Here is a 21,707-nt window from a genome sequence, read left to right as displayed (position 1 = left end):
TTCCTGCCTTTGGCCTTCTTCATTTTATTCAATTCATCATTCAGCGAGCCTTACCGCCTGTCACAAACCGTGAACACGCAAATAAAACATTTAAACTCCGTCTTTGGATTTCACTTTGAATGCGTAGTGCAAGGTCTGAAGGTCTTCTTAAAATAAAAGAGCCCTCTTTTTTTAAGGTTTGCTCTGTTTTAATTTGTATTCTGAAACACACTCCCACATATGTGTCAAGATATATCTTTGGACCTTCACAACTTAGAAAGCTTTTAATCAAATGTGTTTGTACAGACCAGAGTATTGTATCTCATCCAAGTGTGGCCCTGCATAATCAGTGTTATGTTTATGGGTGAAGAGATCTCAAATGGTTGGCACAGACTGCTGGCAGTGTAATTTGATGTCAGACTCGATACATGTTTAACTTGCTGTAAATGGTTATTTGGTTAAACATAAATATTTGCTTACAGTGTTAAAGTAAGCAGCTAGGTTGATGTTGCTTTAGAACAAAGACAGATATGAATATCTAAAAAGACATCGGCCTAATCACAACTTCTGACTGCTGCTGTAGGTCATATTCCTTGCCATCTAATGGTGGTTTCTGCTATAATATTCCAAATTATAGAAGAAACAGTTGGGCTAGGTTGTCCAGGATGGACAGATGGATGGATGGATGGATGGATGGATGGATGGCAAAAAGCAGCTGTATGTGCACACAATTGCTGTATTGCAGTGGCCTTTGTGTGAAATAATGTAATCATTAATATGACCCGTGGTTCTGAATTAAAATGCATTGTGACTGTCAGCAGTGACATAGATAAACAGAGTAGGTCATGAGAGTGATAGAGTGAAGATAAGAGACACAAGGATAGTGTCATGTTGGAGTGACTGACACACATGTGGCACTTTTCTAGTCTTACTCACAAAGCGGTTTAGAATGCAAGCTACATTTATCCTTCATACATAAATCCTTCATGCAGAGCTTTATTCTGTATACTTTAAGCACTTTATCTCCCTCACATCCGTAGCCAATTTAGAACCACCAGTTAACCTAACATGCATGTCTTTGGGCTGTGGGAGGAAGCTGGACAACCTGGAGGAAGCCCACACAGGCACAGGGAGAGTCAGAAACCTTCTTGCTGCGAGCCCACAGTGGTAAAAACTATATTGCCCAAAACTTGGTGGTCTTTTTAAACTTTGAGCTCAATTTAGAAAAAAATAAAAATAAATGAATATGCATTAACTTGATGAGAAAGTGTCTGTGGAAAAACAAATCAGTTCTCTAAGAATTAGTGACTCTTCATTTTCTTTTGTTTGTTTTATTGGACCACAGTGTAAAATGTTTTTTTTTTCTATTTTATTTAAGAAAGCTGCTACATATTCTCTTAAAAAGAACATTTAAAAAACATACAAAATTTACAACTATCTAGATTAACTAATATAGAATCTCTATGTATCAAAAAGAATGACAATGCTGAAGACCTCTTATGATAACTCAGTTTCTGTTACTGGTTAGAGTTAAATGCTTAAGCAAACTGCCACTTTTAAAATCCAAGGGAAGATATCGTGGCCGTGTATGGCCTGATGTGGTGTGTGGCATGCTGGGTAATGCTTCCTGACAATGACTCTCTATAGATTCAGACAGCTTTCAACTGACTGAATAGGAAGTGGACCTCTATTCACCACCATACCCAAAAGGTCTAACCTCAGGGTGTGTGTGTGTGTGTGTGTGTGTGTGTGTGTGTGTGTGTGTGTGTGTGTGTGTGTGTGTGTGTGTGTGTGTGTGTGTGTGTAGGTCTCATAACACTGCACAGAGGACCGTGTATTGTATTGTCCTCTGGGAGATCAATGACATTCCCCTCCTTTGAGCCTACAGATTATCTGTCTGCCTGCTTGTTTGAAACTCAGCCTGTCTTTCTGTCTGTGTGCCTGCTTGGCTTTCTCACCTCTGCTCTCCTGCCCTCGGTCCTTCACTGTGCTTTTAGTATTTGTCTTCTTCTTTCTTCAAACCACTCTGAGTTTATCTGAATGTAGACGTTAAGGAAAAAGCTTTAAAACATAAAGAACATACACAAGGCAATCTTTAATGAATGAGTGGATTTGAGCAGTGTACTTGTAGTTGATATTTGTCTTCAAGGAGATTCGTTTCACAGTAGTAGAATTGAATGCAAGCAAAAACACCCCCCTGTGACTCTGCAATAATAAAAAAAATAAAAAACAGAGAAGGATGGCTTAATCTCCATGGAATATATCAAAATATGACCCTGAAACCTTACACACCTAAAGTCAGACAGAACTAAAGCTGCATCTGCCGTTTTACTCTGCAAAGAATAATGGGTGAACCAGATCTAAAGTGTTTGTTATTTTGGTGGGGGTTTAATATTTGGTGTTACTCCATCCTGGTCACTCCCATTGAAAACCTTACCCCCCTTACCACAACTTTACCACCTCCGACTCAGCCTCCTGTCTTATTGTTAGTGCCACTGTCTACAAAGCATATATCAATCAGCCAGTGTTATGATGGGTGAAAAAGTTTGTTCATTTTCCCGGCAAATGTGTGCTCAAGACTAAAGGGACATTTCTCAAACTTGTTTTGTTGTACTTTTTTCACTGTGATCCAAAAATATACAGTGATGTACTTTTTTTCAAGGATTTGTTGGAAATATGATGAAAGCTGCTAATTTGGCAGAATAAATTGAAATGTCCAATTTATTCTGTTAATATTGCAAAATAGAAATGTGCAGAAAGGTCTATAGTGAGACAAAGGGAAGGCTGAGGGGGTGAAGGCTAAGAGAGAGAGATGAGCTGAAAAGTAAAAGATGGAGAAAGAAAGTTAGGAGAGAAGAAGCAGGAAAAGGAGGAAGATGAGGCCTATGTTTCCTCATCTCCACAGCTGATGCTACTCTCAGCCAGAGGGTTTCAAAAAAAACACACAAACACACATACCATATTAGCCTGTTCGCCACACATACACACATATGCACACAAACGCACGCAGGTGGGACAAAAGAGTGTAGTGTGCCAATTTGTTGTGCCCTTGGTCCCCTCTCAGGGGGCTCACAGGCAGGCATCCAGCCATGCCAAGACTGGCACTAGTCCCGCAAACACACACATAAACCTTCACGGTTACTACACTGTGGCTGCAGGCACTGCTGTATCAGGGTTTGTATGTGTTTGTGTGTTTGTGTGTTTGTGTGCGTGTTTGCCTCTGCTTTTCTCCATTTTCATATATCGCAAGAGACAAATGCTGAAGAATTGGGAGCATGTGAAAGACACTGTAGCCCTTTTCACACATGGAAGATGGAACTCACTTGCTTCAAATAACTGTGCAAGGTTGTGGTTCACACTTAAGTCTCTCTTAAGATAAAGAAGTTATTTTTTTCTTCTTCTGCACACAGTGAAAGAACTACCAGAGAGCAGCTGCATTTTGAGACTGAATGACGTGCAGATGGAAGCTTCATCTTAATTCTGTCACCTCCTGCCCAGCTAAATGATCACCTCCAGAAGTTTATCAGTACTGAGAGGAGAAAGAGAGGAGGAGAGGTGTCACTGACTTGGTGGACACATTATGTCACATTTTTCTGCTGACCTGTGACATATGACACTGATGCCACTCCCAGGAGACTGTATTACCACTCCTCATGAAAGGAAAATTAGACTTTTTTTAATGCCCATCAACTCAGACTGATACCATAAGGAGTTAAAGTGAACCTGTAAATGTATTCGGATTCTTGACATGATTGAGCGTGCCTAAATAGTGAGCTAAAAACTCTAACCGCTGCTTAATTAGCTCATTTCAGTATGTTATAATTCACATCTACTGCTCGTCCTTCATAACAGGGACATAGCAAGTTTCAGTGGGATTACAGCTGGCAGCTAATTTCTCCACCTTCAGTTTCAGCTCCACACTTTTCCTCTTCAGGGACACTTCAACTTCAGGATGTCGTCTGCTGATCCAACAAGACCATTTTTGCTGCTCACGTGTGATTTCTAAAACAAAACCGCGAGTCCTGCTCCGCTGTTCTGTTCTTTCTCACGCTGTTAATGTCATTGTCACTGTCCTCTGGGCCAATTATGCAGTGTGTATTGTCTGATTGGACGGCATATTGTTTCCGCAATCAGTACCACTGTGTGACTGTATGTGTAAGGGATTATGTGAATGTGTATAATTTAGTATCTGACGTGATAAGTATCTGTGCAGTGGAGGGTGGAGAGGATAGCAGAGATAGAAAGATAATGCAAAAAGAAAGAAAGACCTGACTCCTGTCTTTCCTGTCTTTTCAGGGGCCCAGTCTGACTCTAATCAGGGAGACGCAGGGCCGACCGCACTCAATTATTCACTCATTAGTCAGCAAACAGGAGGGACCGCTGAAGGCTGTGTTCCCTGCGTGCTTATGTGCGCATCTCTTTCTTTGTCTTTTCATTGGCCGGTCACTTTTTGAACTTATTACATTTTGGGGCTTTTATTTGCAAACCATTGTTTTCTAACGTGGACTTAAGCAGTGCAGTATCTCAGGAATCTCTGTTATTTTAAATGTCAACATTGTAAAGGATATTAGATGACACTGCCAGCTGAAAACACAATGTGATGGCTCTAAACCTGGAAAAAAAAAAACATTGTTCCCTTTTTACACACAGGACTGGGAGACTGCCAAAAATCAAGTCCTATTTGTCTGTTTGCTTTTTCTCTTTGGTTTTTCTTTGACACCATCACAACCATTCAGGGGAATATAGCTAGACAGCTAGACAGTATTGCCCTTAGCAAGGACTGGATTGGCAACTCAGACAAAATCGATGTCTATAACACAGTGAGCTGTAAGGGAGCAAACTATCATGGAAAAATTCTGTTGGTCATAATGGTTGGCTAAATTGCCTGTCTACGTTGGCTCCAAATGTTGTCTGGGTGCCATAGCCTTAACTTACCGCCTGTGGAAATAGTTGCTATTAAGTTGGCTCCCCATTAGAGGCCACTACTCATTTCATTGGCATGGTTTACTGAACCCCATAGAATTCAGGAGATGGATGGACAGAAAGGGTCTGCATGTGTTTGGGTCCTCTGAGGAGCAGCCTCTTCAGCTATAGCCCCTGATTCTGTTATTTTACCAGCTGTGATAGTGAAGCTGGTGTTATTTTCACCATGTGAGTCTGTGTGTATGTGTGTGTGTCATGTCAAAATGTGGTCTAGATGATACCTACTGTGGGGGGAATTACCACAAAGGCAGTTTTGAGTACTTTAGCAGGTGTTCATACTGTATGTCTCTCTCTCTCTGTGGACAGATTTTGTCAAAGTAATGGCATCACAATCATGCAAGTCCCACTTCTGAAACTTTGTGGGTGTGTGGTTAAGATCAATACAAAGGCTGACTTCGAAGATGAGTATGATCTGACACAATATTAAGTGAAGTCTGCTGGAAGAAGGCAGTGCAAGGGGCCATTGTTCCTTCCCACAGTACTCCCCTGTCTCACAGTCTTTTTCATTCTTTATGTATTTGTAATTCCCAAATTTAAAAACCTTTATCTGGCATGAAAGCACAGTTTTCACAGATGGGCCTGGTCCTCCTGTATTTATATGTTTAGCTATGAATAGGGCAGATAAAGCATAAACAAAGCTGATTTTCTTTCAGTGGGTTTCTGAGTTGAGACACGCTTTATTTTCTGTGTCCTATTGTAAAAATCTTTTGAAAACACTGAAATACCAGAAAAAAAAATACTGAGAGTAATAGCAGGCTGAGTGGGCTAAAATGCCCCACTTTAAAACAATTTTATCCAAATAAACAAACATCTAACTAACATCTAAAGTATTTGATAGATAGAAATAAACTGAAAGCAGTTTTTGGTCATTTCTCTAATAATGATTTAGAGTACTTTGAGGTGTTTACAGCTCTTCATTTACATGCACAACCTTCTACCTTTACTTGGTTTGATGTTATCTTAATTTTCCTCATCTAACACTGTGAAGTCTCACAGACTTTTTGGTTTTCTAACTGTTTCAAACAGTTCAGGCAGCTCTCTCTCTGCTCTGGTCAGTCTTCAGCGCAGAGCTGCCTGCAGGGTCTCTTTTATGTTCCTTTGTATCTTGTATGTTGAGTGGACAGAAATCTGCTGATGCAGTCACAATGTGAGGCCTGGTTTCCCTTTTAGGGGACAAAGGCAAGTCTGAAAAAGTCTGTGAAAACACAGATCACTAGAGTTAAGTAACAAAGAACTGGAAACACCACTATGCAGAGACAAACTTTTGCTGTGATTCTACTCCAAATGATACCTGACAAACTAGAGGGGCATTCAGGAGGTGCATCACCTGCTTATGACGGTGTCATCAAGTTACATGGAATTCAGCGTGGTAATTTGTGTATACTCTTGCTGACAAGAAGATAAAGAAACAAACAGCATGATCACATATCTCACAGCTTTCATACAAATCTTACAGACTCTTCTGGTAGTGGCTTTCTCCAGAAGCTTTTCAAAAAAAGAAAAAACATGAATGTTTTTCTTGTGAAGTACAAGGGTCATAAGCCAGAATTTTATTGTGTTCCTTTCTCAATTTAATATTTTAATATTAAATCTCTCAGTCTTTCATTGACATTGAAATTCCTGGCACAGAAGATATCTGCAGTTTGTAAGTTTGTAGCCTTTATCATTTTAATTTCTAAAAATACATGCGTCAGATGTAAAGGATGAAACTATCTGTAAATGCCTTTTTCCCCAAGTAACACTGGTCTTAGCTGAAAGGTTACTGGCCAAAGTCAGCTTGAAACGTTGTCCAGACCTACAGCTGACAGAGGCAGGATCAGAGGTGGGTATAGCCCTCACAGTTCAAATCTGACGGCAACTTTTCACTGACAGTGCACTTTTCTACCGCAGGTAGACACATGCCAAATGATACAAACTTCTCCATTGTTCAGCACAGGTGTTGTTTTTCACAGATAGCATATGTTTCTATGTCAAGTTTGTAGTCTCTCGGACAATATTTTTCCTGTACTGACACAAATATATATGTGCATATATGAAATTTAAATAATACCCAGTTGTACACACATTACAGAATGCATTCTAGCAGAATGAAAAACAATTAGAATCGTAAGCTATAACCTTCACAGTCACTAGATCTCTACCCAGTGGAACACCTTTTGAACCGATGTGTGGAGAAAGTCCGGCACCACCATCAAAACAGTAAAAAAATACCAATAATCTTTTGGTAGAATGGTGTTCCAGCCCTCCAACAGAGTTACAGAGACTTGGAGAATCAACACACTGAGAATTTCCTCTAGGCTTCTGCACCTTACCAAGATACTTTATGGTGGGTTTTTTTTCCTTTAATTTGTCACCTGTCCTGTACTGTATATACAGATAAACTACAAACACACTAATGCTCACAAAGACATGCTTTCTTCCCTTAGTTATGTACTGTGAAACACCTGTGTGTGTGTGTGTGTGTGTGTGTGTGTGTGTGTGTGCGCGCGCATGCGCACATGTATGCGAGTGTGAGTGTGTAGAGGCAATAGGGAGGTCATGTCAAGCCCGACGGCAGTTCATTAAAATGTATGTGTTATGGGGAATATGTGTGCGTGCATCTGCATGTGTGTGTTACTGCTCTGTTCACATAACTGTTTACATAATTGATGAATATGATAATGACACAAGCTGGCACTGTGCTCATATGGGCATTTCTGCACACACACAGATGTAGGGCTATGCGTGCTTGTGTCTATGTGTATGTGTGTGCATGCGTGCGTGGGTGTGTATATTGGATTTTCAGGGCTAAGGCAGACGATGCCCCGATAGCATCGCATGCCCATCATTTTGGCACTGACAGTTTGACCATTGACAGCACTTTGTTCTGTTGGCAGAAAGACAGGGAGACAGAAAGACAGACAGGTAGAGAGACATGCAGACAGCATATGGTGCAAGACAGGAGACCTGCGGACCCATGTGGTAGTTAGAAAAACACTTATTTCTAACTCTCTCTCTCTCTCTCTCTCTCTCTCTCTCTCTCTCTCTTTCTCTCTCTCTCTCCTTCCCTTGGCATATGTTGTGTGTGGTTGGCTGTGCGCCACATGCCGATCCGATGCCCTCGGCGCTGCCGGGGCTCTGTGCCACCTGTGCCACTCTCTCCCACAGCAGCTCTCCGGCTCCCTGTGCACACACTCATACGCACAGATACACACCGAAACACTAGCTCTCAGTTTGCACCTGTGGGGAGAATTTTAGACAGGGAAACACAGACATCATATTGTCCTCTTAGTGAGTTCATTGCCCTATCTGATGGATAATCTGACACAAAGTTACCTTAAAAGATCCCAGATGAGGCAGATTTTCATACTTAACACTTATGCTTTATTTAAAGGGACGCTGACCTGGACTTTATACATGAAATAAGGTTAGAACAACTCAAACATCCTCTGTTGTATACATTATGCAATATCATATTATATACAATATAATAGCCAGGACTTTGTTATAAAACAATCAGTGTCTATTTCAGCTAGTCTCTCTTTAAGCCAGCAACTAATGTTTAGTGTAATATGTCACTGGCTGAGGAGCATAGTAATATTAGTCCAGAGGCTGTATGCAAGTATGAATGATATTTTAAAATGTGCATTTTTGTACTCTATGTGCTTTGGCTACTTCTGTTTTAAAATACTTTGTACTGCAGCTAAGGCTGTTTGGAACAATCATAACTCTGTTGTGAATTCATATTATTATATTATTTATTTCTGAGGAGCTTATACCACCTCTGTACAAAATACAGTCTGCTAATCTAATATACAACTCCTTCCACAAAGTATGTGTAGCGCTTCCTATGTACCCCTTGAACTGAGATACAGCGCCCTGGGTCCGTTCCCTTTAATAACACACAACTAGGGAAATTTTCACTCTCTTGGATCTGACAACTGAACATAAAATTATTTAGCAAATTGTTGTGTGTTTTTACCTTTAAGTTCTCGTGCTGTAAATCCCTCACACTCAAATAAACCTCTTATTAATACCACAAATGAACGAAGGAAATAGTGCCCAAAGTACAGTATTTATTTACAAACGTCAGCGGCACATTAACAGGAAACCCACCCACTTAAACAAACTGAGGGTGAAACTCCATACAACTGCAAATATTTGTGAAACTTCAAACACATTTACCTGTGTGGGCCCACATGAAGTGAAAAACAAAAGAAAACATTAAAGAAAAAAAAGCCGGCAATACCCTAAAATAACCCGTTGCAGGCCTGATCCTCAGATAATGGCGGATGATCAGAGTTAGTGAGTTCACAGTCTTAGCTAGTGTACGCAATGTGAGCGTGCGGATAGGGTTACTCACTCTCGGCAGTCCATACTCCCTTGTTGCTGCTAGCAGTCCCACAGGCCACGTAGGAGCCTCGTGGTAAAAAAAACCTTAACTCCACAAAAGTCCAGTCCTGTACACAGCGGCAAAAACTTAATCCAACTCTGCGTCGGCAAAAAGTAAATCCCAACTCTGCGTCGGCGACAAACACAGTCCAGCTCTTTGTCGAACAAACCAACAGCCCCAGCCTCTTACTGACGGGAGAGGCTACTGTATGTGATGTCCTCAACTGGAAACAGTCTCTCTGCAAAACTGTTAGCTAATCGCTATCAGTAGATATTTGACATGACACTTAATGTCCGCCGGAGAGCACAGGCTGCTTCTCGCTTCGCCCTCACGTCTTCTTCGCTCTCTCAATCTCCTCCCCCCTCACGTTCGCTTCGCTCACCAGCCAATCAGAGTTCACATGGTATAACTTTACACCAAACACTTCACAAACATTAACTTAATCCATCACAAAGTAAATACTTGCAGACAGTATGCATAATACAACTTATTTTTATACATTGACACCCACTATGAAAAAGGGAAAAAATCTTAACACAATTTATTAGGATCTCAATCAAAATTTCACATTTTCACCAAAACTTTAACACTGGGGGTTTACCCCGGGGTTACATCCTCCCCCTTCTAAAAGTCTGGCTGTCCCAGCCAGTCAGTTCTCCCTTTCAGGGAGAAACAATGGTCATCAGGTGACCTTCTTGAGGTTGTCCCCGCTGCAGGTGGGACACCAAACTGTGAAACTGTACAAAGGCACAGGTACCTTAGCAATTTCGTTCTCTCTCTCGCTGGCGATGCATAGTCTCATCCCTCTCTGGACTATGACCAGAGGTTTGTCCATAGGTTCTCCTGGTTCATCATAACTTAGACGAATGACTGGCCTTACAACCCGTTTAGCAACTGGACCACTGTCAGCATCCACTCCATCATTGGGCTCACTAGGCATTGGGACGTCTCCCATATCCAGTCCTGTGTCCACCACAGGGTCCTCTGATGGTGGTATGAAACTATCAGTTCTCCCTCCAGCCACTAAAACTGGGTCAGCAATCCTTTCATCGCTGCCAACGGCACCTTGGACATCACCTTGGACATCACCTCCTTCCAGGTCCACCACCTCCGGCTTACTTCTAGCCCGGTTCAAGGGACATAATAAAGGGGACAGATCAGACCAATCAGTATTCATAGTTCTTCTGAGGGAACAGTGAAGATCCTCCTCCTCGCTCTCTGGATCACTGTGCTCTTTCTCATCAGTTCTTTGCTTTGCATTTTGTTGCTCCCTCCTTTGACTCAACGCATTAGCTGCTCTAGTGCATGGTCTCTGAGGTGTATACTTCTCGTCTCGATTTTCTGGCATCCTAACCCAGAATCCTATGGGTAAAAGATGGTTTCGGTGAAGAGTCTTTACTATCCCTCTCCCCCTTTCAGGCTTTACTCGGTAAACTGGGAGATTTGGAAGTTTCCCCATGACTATATATGGTTGAGGATTCCACTTTTCTCGTAACTTGTGTTTTCCTGGAATCCCGAGGGCTCGAACCAGCACTCTGTCTCCTTCTTGCAGGTCGTGCACTCTGACCCTCATATCATAGCCTCGCTTGTTTTTCTGATGATTCTTTTGCGAAGCTTCAGATGCTAGTTGGTAGGCATGACGTAACTTCTCTCTTAACCTGCCCACATACTGGTGGTAGTCTTTTACCTCTCTGCCATCCTTGGATATGTCGAAACACACATCAATGGGCAGACGGGCCTCTCTGCCAAACATTAAGAAATATGGCGAATAGCCTGTCACTGCGTTACGGGTGCAGTTATAGGCATGCACCATACTAGCTACATGTTGGCTCCAGCTCTGCTTTCGCATTGGGTCAAGAGTCCCAAGCATGGATAAGAGAGTACGATTGAAACGCTCTGGCTGGGGGTCTCCCTGTGGGTGGTAAGGAGTGGTTCGGGATTTCCTTATCCCCAACATGGTCAAGAGTTCTTTTATCAACAGACTCTCAAAATCCCGCCCTTGGTCAGAATGTATGCGGGCTGGCAGGCCATAATGGACAAAGAATTTCTCCAGCAGCACCTTGGCTACTGTTGCGGCCCGTTGGTTAGCTGTGGGAAAAGCTTGGGCGTACCGAGTGAAATGGTCAGTGACCACTAGGATGTTACAGACTCCTCGTGAGTCTGGTTCAACTGACAGAAAATCAATACACACCAGGTCCAGAGGACCGCTACTGGTTATCTGATGCAGTGGAGAAGCCTTTTGGGGCAAAGTCTTCTGAACCACACATAGCTATCCCATCAGCAGACACAATGTGGCCAATGTACTTGACCTGAGGCTGGCAAAATTGGCACTTGTCAATGGATACTTTCAGGCCATATTCCTGCAGGCGGTCAAGCACTTTGAGGAGGCGTTCCTCGTGTTCCTCCAGTGTCCTACCGAACACTATCAGGTCATCGAGATACACCAAGCACTGGAGCAGGTTCATGTCTCCCACGGCCTTTTCCATCAGTCGCTGGAAGGTGGCAGGAGCTCCGGTTATGCCCTGAGGCATACGCTCAAATTGGAAAAATCCAAGTGGGCATAGGAAAGCTGTTTTCTCCTTGTCTTCTTCTGCCATTGCAATCTGATAGTAGCCGTTTCTCAGGTCCAACACAGAAAACCATCGACTCCCAGTCATGGAGTCTAAGGCCTCATCTATTCTAGGGACGGTGTACTGATCTGGGATTGTCCGGGCATTGAGGGTCCGGTAATCAATACACATCCTGATTGTGCCATTCTTTTTTCTCGCCACGACAATGGGAGACGCATATGGACTGCGTGACTCCTTGATTATTCCAGCCGCCAGTAGTTTTTGCAGGTGGCGCCTCACATCATCTATATCTCCTGGTGCAAGACGTCTGGATCTTTCTCTGAACGGTCGTGTGTCGCTAAGGCGGATTGCGTGTTCTACATCTTTTGCCAGCCCTACATCCCATTCCCCCAGAGAAAAAACTCCAGCTTTTTCAGACAATTTTTTTATGATTCTCTCTTTCCAGGCACTTGGGATTGGAGAATCTCCAAAGTTGAATAATCCTGGATCTATAGCTTCAGAGGGGATCTCATTCCTCTTAAGTGCAGTCACGATTTCGGCTTTATGGACACAGGCTACGACAGTGCCCTTAGGAATTGACTTGGCTTTCAGCGACTCATTCCTAAACAACACTGAAAAATCATTGTTGTTTATATCTGAAGGCAGGAGAACACACGGGGGCACCATAACCCCGGCTGGGAGAGGGGTTTTGACGGGGGCCTCAATTATTAACACATCTTGGTCCCATGACTCCTTTGCAGTCACCTTACAGGATGCAAATACTGCCCCACCAGGGGGGATTTGGAGTGGTCCGGGGCCAGTCCACCTTATTTGTCCAACACCATCATCTATGGGCCCTGGGGAAAATGGTTTTTTGACTTGTGCAGGTGACTCTGCACAGACCCGCCAAGCTTGAGCTGGCCCACAACTCTGAGTTCTGCTGGTGCCATGCTTGGGTCCATGATGAAAACTCCTTGCATTTGTTCCAATAATCACTGGGGCCTGCTCTGGCCCTTTTGGGTCTGGGCACACCAAAGCTAACACAGTCTTGGGATCATGATGAGTCCCATCATCTGGGAACATGACATTCATTGCCACATATCCTTTGTAGGGATAACTAGACTCACTCAGGCCCCAAAGGGCTAGGCTAGAAATGGGATGGATGGGCAAGTGTGACAGGTGTGCTGAGTACCAGCTTTCGAATATTAAGGTGACACTCGAGCCACTATCCATCAGTGCTGTTACTGGTTGACCCTCGATAATCACCTCACTCAGTGACGCTTCTCCCACTAACCCCTCAGGGAGGGTTGTGGCTTCTTCCGTATCTACAGTGCTCCGCTTGACAGAACAATGGGTGTTGGGTGGCTCTGTACCTCGAGTTTTGGGCTCCTGTTTGCTTCCTTTCTGTCTCCTTAGTGAGCGAATTAATTTCTGTATGACAGTTGCAGTGTCTTCAGGGGCTGTACAGTGTGTGGCTATGTGACCATCTCCACCGCAGTGGTAACAGAAGAAATCCTCTCCTTCCACCCGGGATCGTGGTTTTCCTGGATTACTTGAACGTGTGAGACTGGTATTACTGTCCCTACTATCTCTGAAGCCTTTCTTCCACCCAAACTCCTTGGACACCCTAGAGTCTGCGTAGGCCACAGACATTACACTGAATTGATTTTGCAGATCCTCTACCTGTTTTTTCAAGGCCTGAACCTCACCGCTGATGGTCATTTTGTCTCCTTTCTCCCTTTGAGACACTTTAGGCTGCTTATTCCCTTGCGTGGGTTTTGGCCCTGCTGTGAACTCAGACATCTGGGACCGCAGCTCATTAATGTGTGACTTTAAGTCTCCAACATCACACTCCATTTGTTTATCTTCTTCTTCCACCCTCACCTGCCTGACGGCAGGTTTAGCTTGGTGGGGGCCAGCTTTCTGTCTCAATAACTGTTGATTTTCCTCTTCTCTGATCTCATGTAACAGAGTCAAGAAAGGAGGGGGGTTGCTTTTCTCTCTCGTAATCTCAACTGCAGAAGCAGTATGTCAGATTCGGTAGCCCCTCTGAGGAGTTGTTCCACACGAGCACTGTCTCTCTGGTTGGGGGACAGTCCTCCTCTGTGTACCACTTTAGTTAATAATCGCTCCACTCTCCTCAGGAAGTCCGACAGTCGTTCCCCAGGACCTTGCCTCAATGCTCTGAAAGAAAAGTAGAGGTCCTCTGGGGTCTCTGAGGTCACAAAAGCCCTTTCCAGGGCCTCAATGTATTCCTCGGGCATTGCATCAGGGTCATTAGCTCTCACAGCTTGGGCTATGTCTAGGGCAGGACCCCTCAAGCTTTCCACAATTCTCTTTCGTTTTTCACGAACAGAGCAGTCGCATTCTTCTACCATCAATCGGGCCTGCTCTAACCAGGCGTCTTGGTGCTCTTCCCCAGCAGGGGCGGGAGTAATTCCAGAATATATCCTCAGCCGTCGAAAAACACTACTCTCGGAAGTGGGCCTCATGGTTTTGGCTAGCAAGTCCCCTACTGCTCGTATAATGGACTCCGCCGAGTTCCCTCCGGCTAGATCTGAGAGTTCTGGTTCTGGTTCAGTGGTTGTCCTTGGAGCGCTGGCAGGGGTCTCTTCCCCCTCACTGGGGCCATGCAGGGTCCAAAGCTCACCTCCCTCCCCAGCAGGTACATCCAGGGGAGTGGTTTTAGTGTTCACTCGTTCACTACACTCACACAATACCATTAACGAGTGTGAATCTGGGTCAAACATCCGCCCCTTAACTTTCACTCTCCCAAGGGCCTTAATAGCTCCGACAGTCTCTTCAATATGCTCTACTGTGGTGTCTATGGGGACCCGTTTAACCACAATGGAATGGTTTAGGTCTACCCCTTCCCCTTTACACCAGTTCTGCAATAGAGACATGGTTTTTCTTACTTAACAAGTTATTACAATAATAGCCGCAAACATGGGGTTGGCGTTTAACAATGGCAAGGCATGAAAACAATAACCATTAACTCACACAGTTACTAAAGGGTTTACATGCAAAGAACATCATGACATAAAACACTTTCAACATTAAAATCCCAGCGGTGCCTCCATTTATGTAGCGCTTCCTATGTACCCCTTGAACTGAGATACAGCGCCCTGGGTCCGTTCCCTTTAATAACACACAACTAGGGAAATTTTCACTCTCTTGGATCTGACAACTGAACGTAAAATTATTTAGCAAATTGTTGTGTGTTTTTACCTTTAAGTTCTCGCGCTGTAAATCCCTCACACTCAAATAAACCTCTTATTAATACCACAAATGAACGAAGGAAATAGTGCCCAAAGTACAGTATTTATTTACAAACGTCAGCGGCACATTAACAGGAAACCCACCCACTTAAACAAACTGAGGGTGAAACTCCATACAACTGCAAATATTTGTGAAACTTCAAACACATTTACCTGTGTGGGCCCACATGAAGTGAAAAACAAAAGAAAACATTAAAGAAAAAAAAGCCGGCAATACCCTAAAATAACCCGTTGCAGGCCTGATCCTCAGATAATGGCGGATGATCAGAGTTAGTGAGTTCACAGTCTTAGCTAGTGTACGCAATGTGAGCGTGCGGATAGGGTTACTCACTCTCGGCAGTCCATACTCCCTTGTTGCTGCTAGCAGTCCCACAGGCCACGTAGGAGCCTCGTGGTAAAAAAAACCTTAACTCCACAAAAGTCCAGTCCTGTACACAGCGGCAAAAACTTAATCCAACTCTGCGTCGGCAAAAAGTAAATCCCAACTCTGCGTCGGCGACAAACACAGTCCAGCTCTTTGTCGAACAAACCAACAGCCCCAGCCTCTTACTGACGGGAGAGGCTACTGTATGTGATGTCCTCAACTGGAAACAGTCTCTCTGCAAAACTGTTAGCTAATCGCTATCAGTAGATATTTGACATGACACTTAATGTCCGCCGGAGAGCACAAGCTGCTTCTCGCTTCGCCCTCACGTTTGCTTCGCTCTCTCAATCTCCTCCCCCCTCACGTTCGCTTCGCTCATCAGCCAATCAGAGTTCACATGGTATAACTTTACACCAAACACTTCACAAACATTAACTTAATCCATCACAAAGTAAATACTTGCAGACAGTATGCATAATACAACTTATTTTTATACATTGACACCCACTATGAAAAAGGGAAAAAATCTTAACACAATTTATTAGGATCTCAATCAAAATTTCACATTTTCACCAAAACTTTAACACTGGGGGGGTTTACCCCGGGGTTACATATGTTTGTCAGAGTCAACATATTATCATTTTCCTTTTATTGGAAATGTGTGCAACCTGTTTCACAACCTACAGGTCTTGTGCTGTTACAGCAATGCAAAGTTAAAGTAAAGTGTGGCATGTGTTGCTGTGTGCACATGTGTAACTGCATGCACTGTAACTGTACGGTTGAGGCTTGGTCAATTCTAATGCATTCATAAACAAACTGAAAAACACAGCATCAGTGATTTTTGACAGCTGTGGCGAATGTGAAAACCAGCAGATCTGGGCTGGTGTTTCAGGGTGGAGCGTCCCTTGAGTTCATGTGCCAGTCCAGATGTGCTGCCAACAGTACAGTGAGACAGGGCTGTCGGATTATTAAGGATTTACTACACACATATCCACACAGTTATGGATGCACAGACACACACACGGTGACAGGCTGAAGTTCTTTATCGACTCATACAAAATAAATACGACTGGAAATACATTTTGTCTTCTTGATGTTTTGCTGAATTCAATTTCAGCAGTTTGTTTGGGAATGAGGAGAACACTAGAGAGATTTATAAAGATTATAATGTGTGTTCCTGTCTGTGTATACGGATGGATGTGCGAGTGTCCCGCATGTTGTGGGGACCTAAATCTGGTTACACATTTACATCACCTTTCTTCCTTGTCCAAACAAGTAGTAGTTATAGTTGAGGTTAGAGGCTCCAGGGAATGAATGTAAGCCAAAGTAATGTCCTCTGAAATTATGGAAACGCAACTGTGTGTGAGCGTGCGTGTGTGTGTGTGTGTGTGTGTGTGTGTGTGTGTGTGCGTGTGTGTGTGTGTGTGTGTGTGTGTGTGTGTGTCAGAGAACTAGAAAGATAAATAAACGGAAAGAAGGAGATAAAAAAACAGGGCTGCAGGTTATGTGCAAACTGGGCAGCTAAACAGAAAGAGGAACAAAAAAGCCTGTTATCTACAAGCGATAGAGTCTGTGAGACACGCACACATTCACATGTACACAGTATTACTCCAGGCTACACTTTTGTTCAATCACTGTGTCGTCACACAGCAGCCATGTATTGGTTCTTCAGAGCAAACGTGATTCATCTGGCCACCCTCGAGCATCCACACTCAGTACGAGAGAAACAAAACGCGGTTATTAGCATCTACCTCATCTTCACTGTGAACAAGACGCGATCTTAGGTGCCATTTTGTCATCATCTGTCAACCCCATGCTGCAAGCAGCGCATGTTCCAGATAAATCCGAGCTAATCCCTAAATTATAAGGTCATCTACCCCAGCTGACCCACACACACAGACACATATATCTAGCCAGGTTATCTATTTAGGCAGGGAAGTAGCACACCTGACCCCACTCTGTTGTTTTCCAGACTGCGCCGTGCCAAGACTAAAGGTTACCTCTTTACATACGCTTAACAAAACACACACACACGCACGCGCGCGCGCTTTCTTGCTCTCAGATTTACTCAGAATCTAACAAACTGGTTTGGCTAGGCTGGCACTAACACACCTGACACACACGCACACTGAAACACACTCAGGTGTCCATGAAATATTCTCAGTTGGCTGGAGGAATCTATGGAGAGTTCATTGGATCAGCTGTTAGGTGAGGAGGACTGAATGTAAGATGGACTTGAGCCAGGCTGAGTGAGGGCCGAAAGGTAAACACGTTAGTAAGGGCCTTCAACCTTCAACATAGATTTAAAATGACTTAAAAAAAAAAAAAAAAAAAGCTCTTTCTGAATTAGGTTGGCAGTGTTGCTAACTTTATCAATTAGTTGCTGACTTTTGAGATGTGCTGCCAGCTGTAGGTACATAGGGAAACAAATAACTAGGGTAATGCTGCAGTACCAAAAATATGCTCATATCTGAATGATGCCATATGAAACTAGTCTGTTTTTATCACTATATAAAAAATGAAATAAATAAAAGCAAACGCTGGCTTTCAGTACTATTATGTTCATAATTCCATTAATTTTGGTAAGAACTCCAACACCACTGGATGAAATGGAGCCTCAAACCATGACAGAGCCCTGACTATGTTTTACAGGTGGCTCTAGACACTCACTGTTGTACCTCTCTCCTGACCTCCTCTGTATATAATGATGATGATTCGAATCAAAAATTTCAAAGCTTGACAGCCACGTTTCCACTGAGACCACAGTAAAAAGTGCGTATGCAGAAAGTTGAAAAAATAATATACATTTCTGCTTTAACCATTGTAGAAATGAAAAAGAGCAGAAATGTAGATTGTTTCCATTTACATTTTTTTAGTGACTTCAACTTTCTGCACATTCACCTTTTAGAGTCCATTTCTGATGAGGCCTCAGTGAACAGTAGATGGATTAACTGAAGGGCCAGATGCATCTCTCAGGTCCTGTGTCAGGTCTTTGCTGGATTTTTTCCTCTTTCTTAAGGACATGACTTTCACATACTACTCATCTGTCGTAGATGGTTTTCTTAGGTCTGCCACTCCTTCTTCTGTCCTCCACTTGTCCAGTTTCCTCAATTTTTTTTTAAGAATGCACTGCACACCATGCTGAGATATTCCAAGGTTTTAATCTAATAGCTCTTTGGTGCAAAAACACTATTCTATGCCCATCAAACTGCTATGGGATTGATGGGATTTTTCATAGATTCAACTACAGAAATGGGAGCAAATTAAAACCCTGCTGGTAACAAAGTGCCTAAAGACACAATTTCATATTGGTTCTTTGCTAAGTTGTCTGTTATATGTAGACACAGCACTGACCCATCCCTTGAGTTAGGTGGCTTTTTTTATACTTGCATAATTCATAGGTCAGTGTTAAATGAACAAAACAAAACAGCTTCAAGGGCTGGACTGAAAATGAGTGAAAACACAGCCGATGTCCAAAGAAAAACTTTAAAAGAACTTTCAGAACGTCTGGAGAACTATTGCTCAAGACCACTTTAAAAAATTACAAGTCTGGCTCCTTGGAACATAAATACAAAGAAATGATGGGTGGCTCAAGACGTTTTGCACTGTACTGTACATGCAGTTAGGCCACACATCTTTTCTAATGGGAGACCAAGTGCTTTATGATCTTAGCTGTCAAAGTATAACATATTTTAAAATGCTTTGAATAGCAGAAATGTATTGTGATAAGGCTCAGTTGCATATCAAATGCAAATGTGTAATTTATGTGACATTACTGTTCCTTAATAATGCACAGTACACCAGCAAGCAGCTAAACCCTTTTTTTATTTGCCACAAAGCCACAAATCATCTCAGTGTGTGAAAAATCCCTTACTATTCAAAAGAGTACACTTCTATTGTTACAAACAGATGGCACACTCACAGTTTGTTGAGTCACCTGTAATTACATTGTTTAGATTACAAAAAAAAATTTCCTCCTGATGTTTAATTTCACAGTTGTCTGTGCGTATTTCTCATGCCCACAGGCTTTGTTTTGTGCACTGTGTTTTATTTACAGTTCATGTTCTGGACAACAGCAAATTGCTGTACATGATCTGTACATGAGTGCAGTTGAGTTTGTTTGCGCCACACACATTTACGATAAGAATACATTTGAGTTTGAATACGGATGAGAAGCCTGAAATCGAGGAAGCTGAATGGATTTTATTATTTACACCTGTGCTTTCCCTGCATGTCAAACTGCCCTGTGTGAAAAAACATTTATTGTGTAACAGCACTCCTCTGCCTGCCTGTCCTATTTTTCTCCAACTTTCTTATTCTATATTTCACTCTCTTTTCTTCTGTGCTTCTTTGCTAACTTTAAAGTACAGTAGAGAATAAAATCTTCCACAATTTTAAGCACACATAAACAAGGGCAGACATCCATGGAGAGGGATCACAGCTGAAAGAATTTATAAGGCTCTGGTGAGCAACCGTCCAATTTAATCAACCACTTCCTGCACTTGAGATTTATCAGCCAATTACGCAAGTGGACGGGAAAAGCATTACACCTATAAATAAAAAGCTGAAAGCCGGTTATACCCGATCAATATCAAATAATAAAAATAATCAATTTTATGGATGGAAACAGACTTTATAGATGATACCCAAATGTAGCTTGCTTTAGAGTAAGAAGGCAAACAGAAAAGAGGAAATAGAAAAGCACCGCAGTGCACCAAACTTCTTACATTCTTACATACAGCCATATTTTATATATATATATATATATATATATATGACTCGATAATATCAGTGCATCTGAAATTGAACATGCATGGATGTGGCTGCATTTATTACACCTGTGCCTGTTGCCATGTCAGATTTTTGCTGTAAAAAAAGAATGTAGTGACAGAGGCTGCATCCTTTGAAGGCCACATTTGTCGGCCGATTACGTCACAACAAGGCGACAAAGGCTGTCCAAAGTGGAAGGCTTCTCCAAATGAATGCATCCTTCTTTTCCCCGGATTTGAATGATGGTTCCGGTGTATCCTTCGTGGTCTACCATATCCCATCATTACGCAGCAAAACTCAAACGCGGCAATGGCAGAGGATAGCGGCCAAAAAGTTTTGAAATATTGCAGTTTCTGTCACAAAATAAACTTTTAGTATGTTTTCAGGTGAGAATGTAAATATGTAAACCTCAAATATCTGCTTGATTTATCAAGTTAACACTTAATTGGAAAAATGTTTCGACGTTTTTGGCGATGTCAGTAACAGCAGCTCACCTTGCCAGCTGTCAGCAGTCCGGGCGGTCGAGGCTCGCTATACCTGGAGAGAATGCCTGACTCCCGGCACATCGTTTTCAAACCCCCACTGGCTCTTGCTGCTAAGAGGAAATTAAACACAGAAATAATTCACTCAGATGATATCTAACAGTTAGTTTGATTTATTTCAGTGTTTCATTTGTTGTAGAAATGAATCACCATCTTAACTTGATGGGTGACTGTAGCCAATATCGTGTCAGCATTAGCTAAAACAGAAATTTCATTCAGACTCAAAGACCTTCAGTTCAGTGCTAAAACATAAAATATTTGGAGGCACTTAGAGCAGTGTGTTTTCCTTAATGACTACAAGGCTAACAGGAGTTTTGGAATACACAGACAAGCAGAATAAGATTTCCTGTTCTTCCCTTTTTGCCAGCATGGTGAGAAAATAACATGAGTCAGGTAATTATCCACTCTTGTAAACCTTTCATTCCAGTGACTTAAAACCTGAATAGCAGGTAGATTAAGGAGGAAATGTTTTTAAGCTAAATGCTTCTGAGGAAAGAGAAAATGTTTCTGTCATACTACAGCTCTTAGCAAAGTCAAAGAAAACAGCTAGCAGTAATATTCATTTCATTCAGATGACACATAAGCGCTTAAGTTTTGTGTTAGCATGGTCATTACCTAAGACTCTGGGACAACATAACTGTAATGCAGCTGTAATGTCATAAGTCTCTTATGTGAAGGGTCTATGCACAAAGTTCCAGTTTGTTTGTTATGTGTGTGTGTGTGTGTGGGGGGGGGGGGGGGTCCTACACACACGCACACTAACTAGCAAGCATTTCCCCTGTGAGTGCATTGGATGTGAGATTAAATTATTTCTCCTTTGTAAAGAAAGAGGCAGCAACGCTGGAGGAAATAACTTTTTATGTTGTGAGT

At 42.6% G+C, this 21,707-nt stretch overlaps 1 protein-coding gene across 1 annotated transcript; it reads right to left on the bottom strand.

Annotated features, from left to right (window-relative positions):
• Positions 1-13,856: 13,856 nt before the first annotated feature.
• On the bottom strand, positions 13,857-14,786 carry LOC115793996 (paraneoplastic antigen Ma1 homolog). The gene has a single exon (XM_030749218.1). The coding sequence runs from the start codon at positions 14,784-14,786 to the stop codon at positions 13,857-13,859; it is 930 nt and encodes a 309-aa protein (XP_030605078.1).
• Between the last annotated feature and the right edge of the window lie 6,921 nt (positions 14,787-21,707).

The sequence above is a fragment of the Archocentrus centrarchus genome, chromosome 16, assembly GCF_007364275.1.
Source record: "Archocentrus centrarchus isolate MPI-CPG fArcCen1 chromosome 16, fArcCen1, whole genome shotgun sequence".
NCBI lineage: Eukaryota > Metazoa > Chordata > Actinopteri > Cichliformes > Cichlidae > Archocentrus > Archocentrus centrarchus.
Note: the sequence above shows the minus strand (reverse complement) of the source record. Positions and strands in the feature narration are given on the sequence as shown.

Excerpts from the sequence above, each read along its gene's own strand:
- LOC115793996 (XM_030749218.1), bottom strand. The coding sequence starts at position 14,786 with ATGTCTCTATTGCAGAACTGGTGTAAAGGGGAAGGGGTAGACCTAAAC.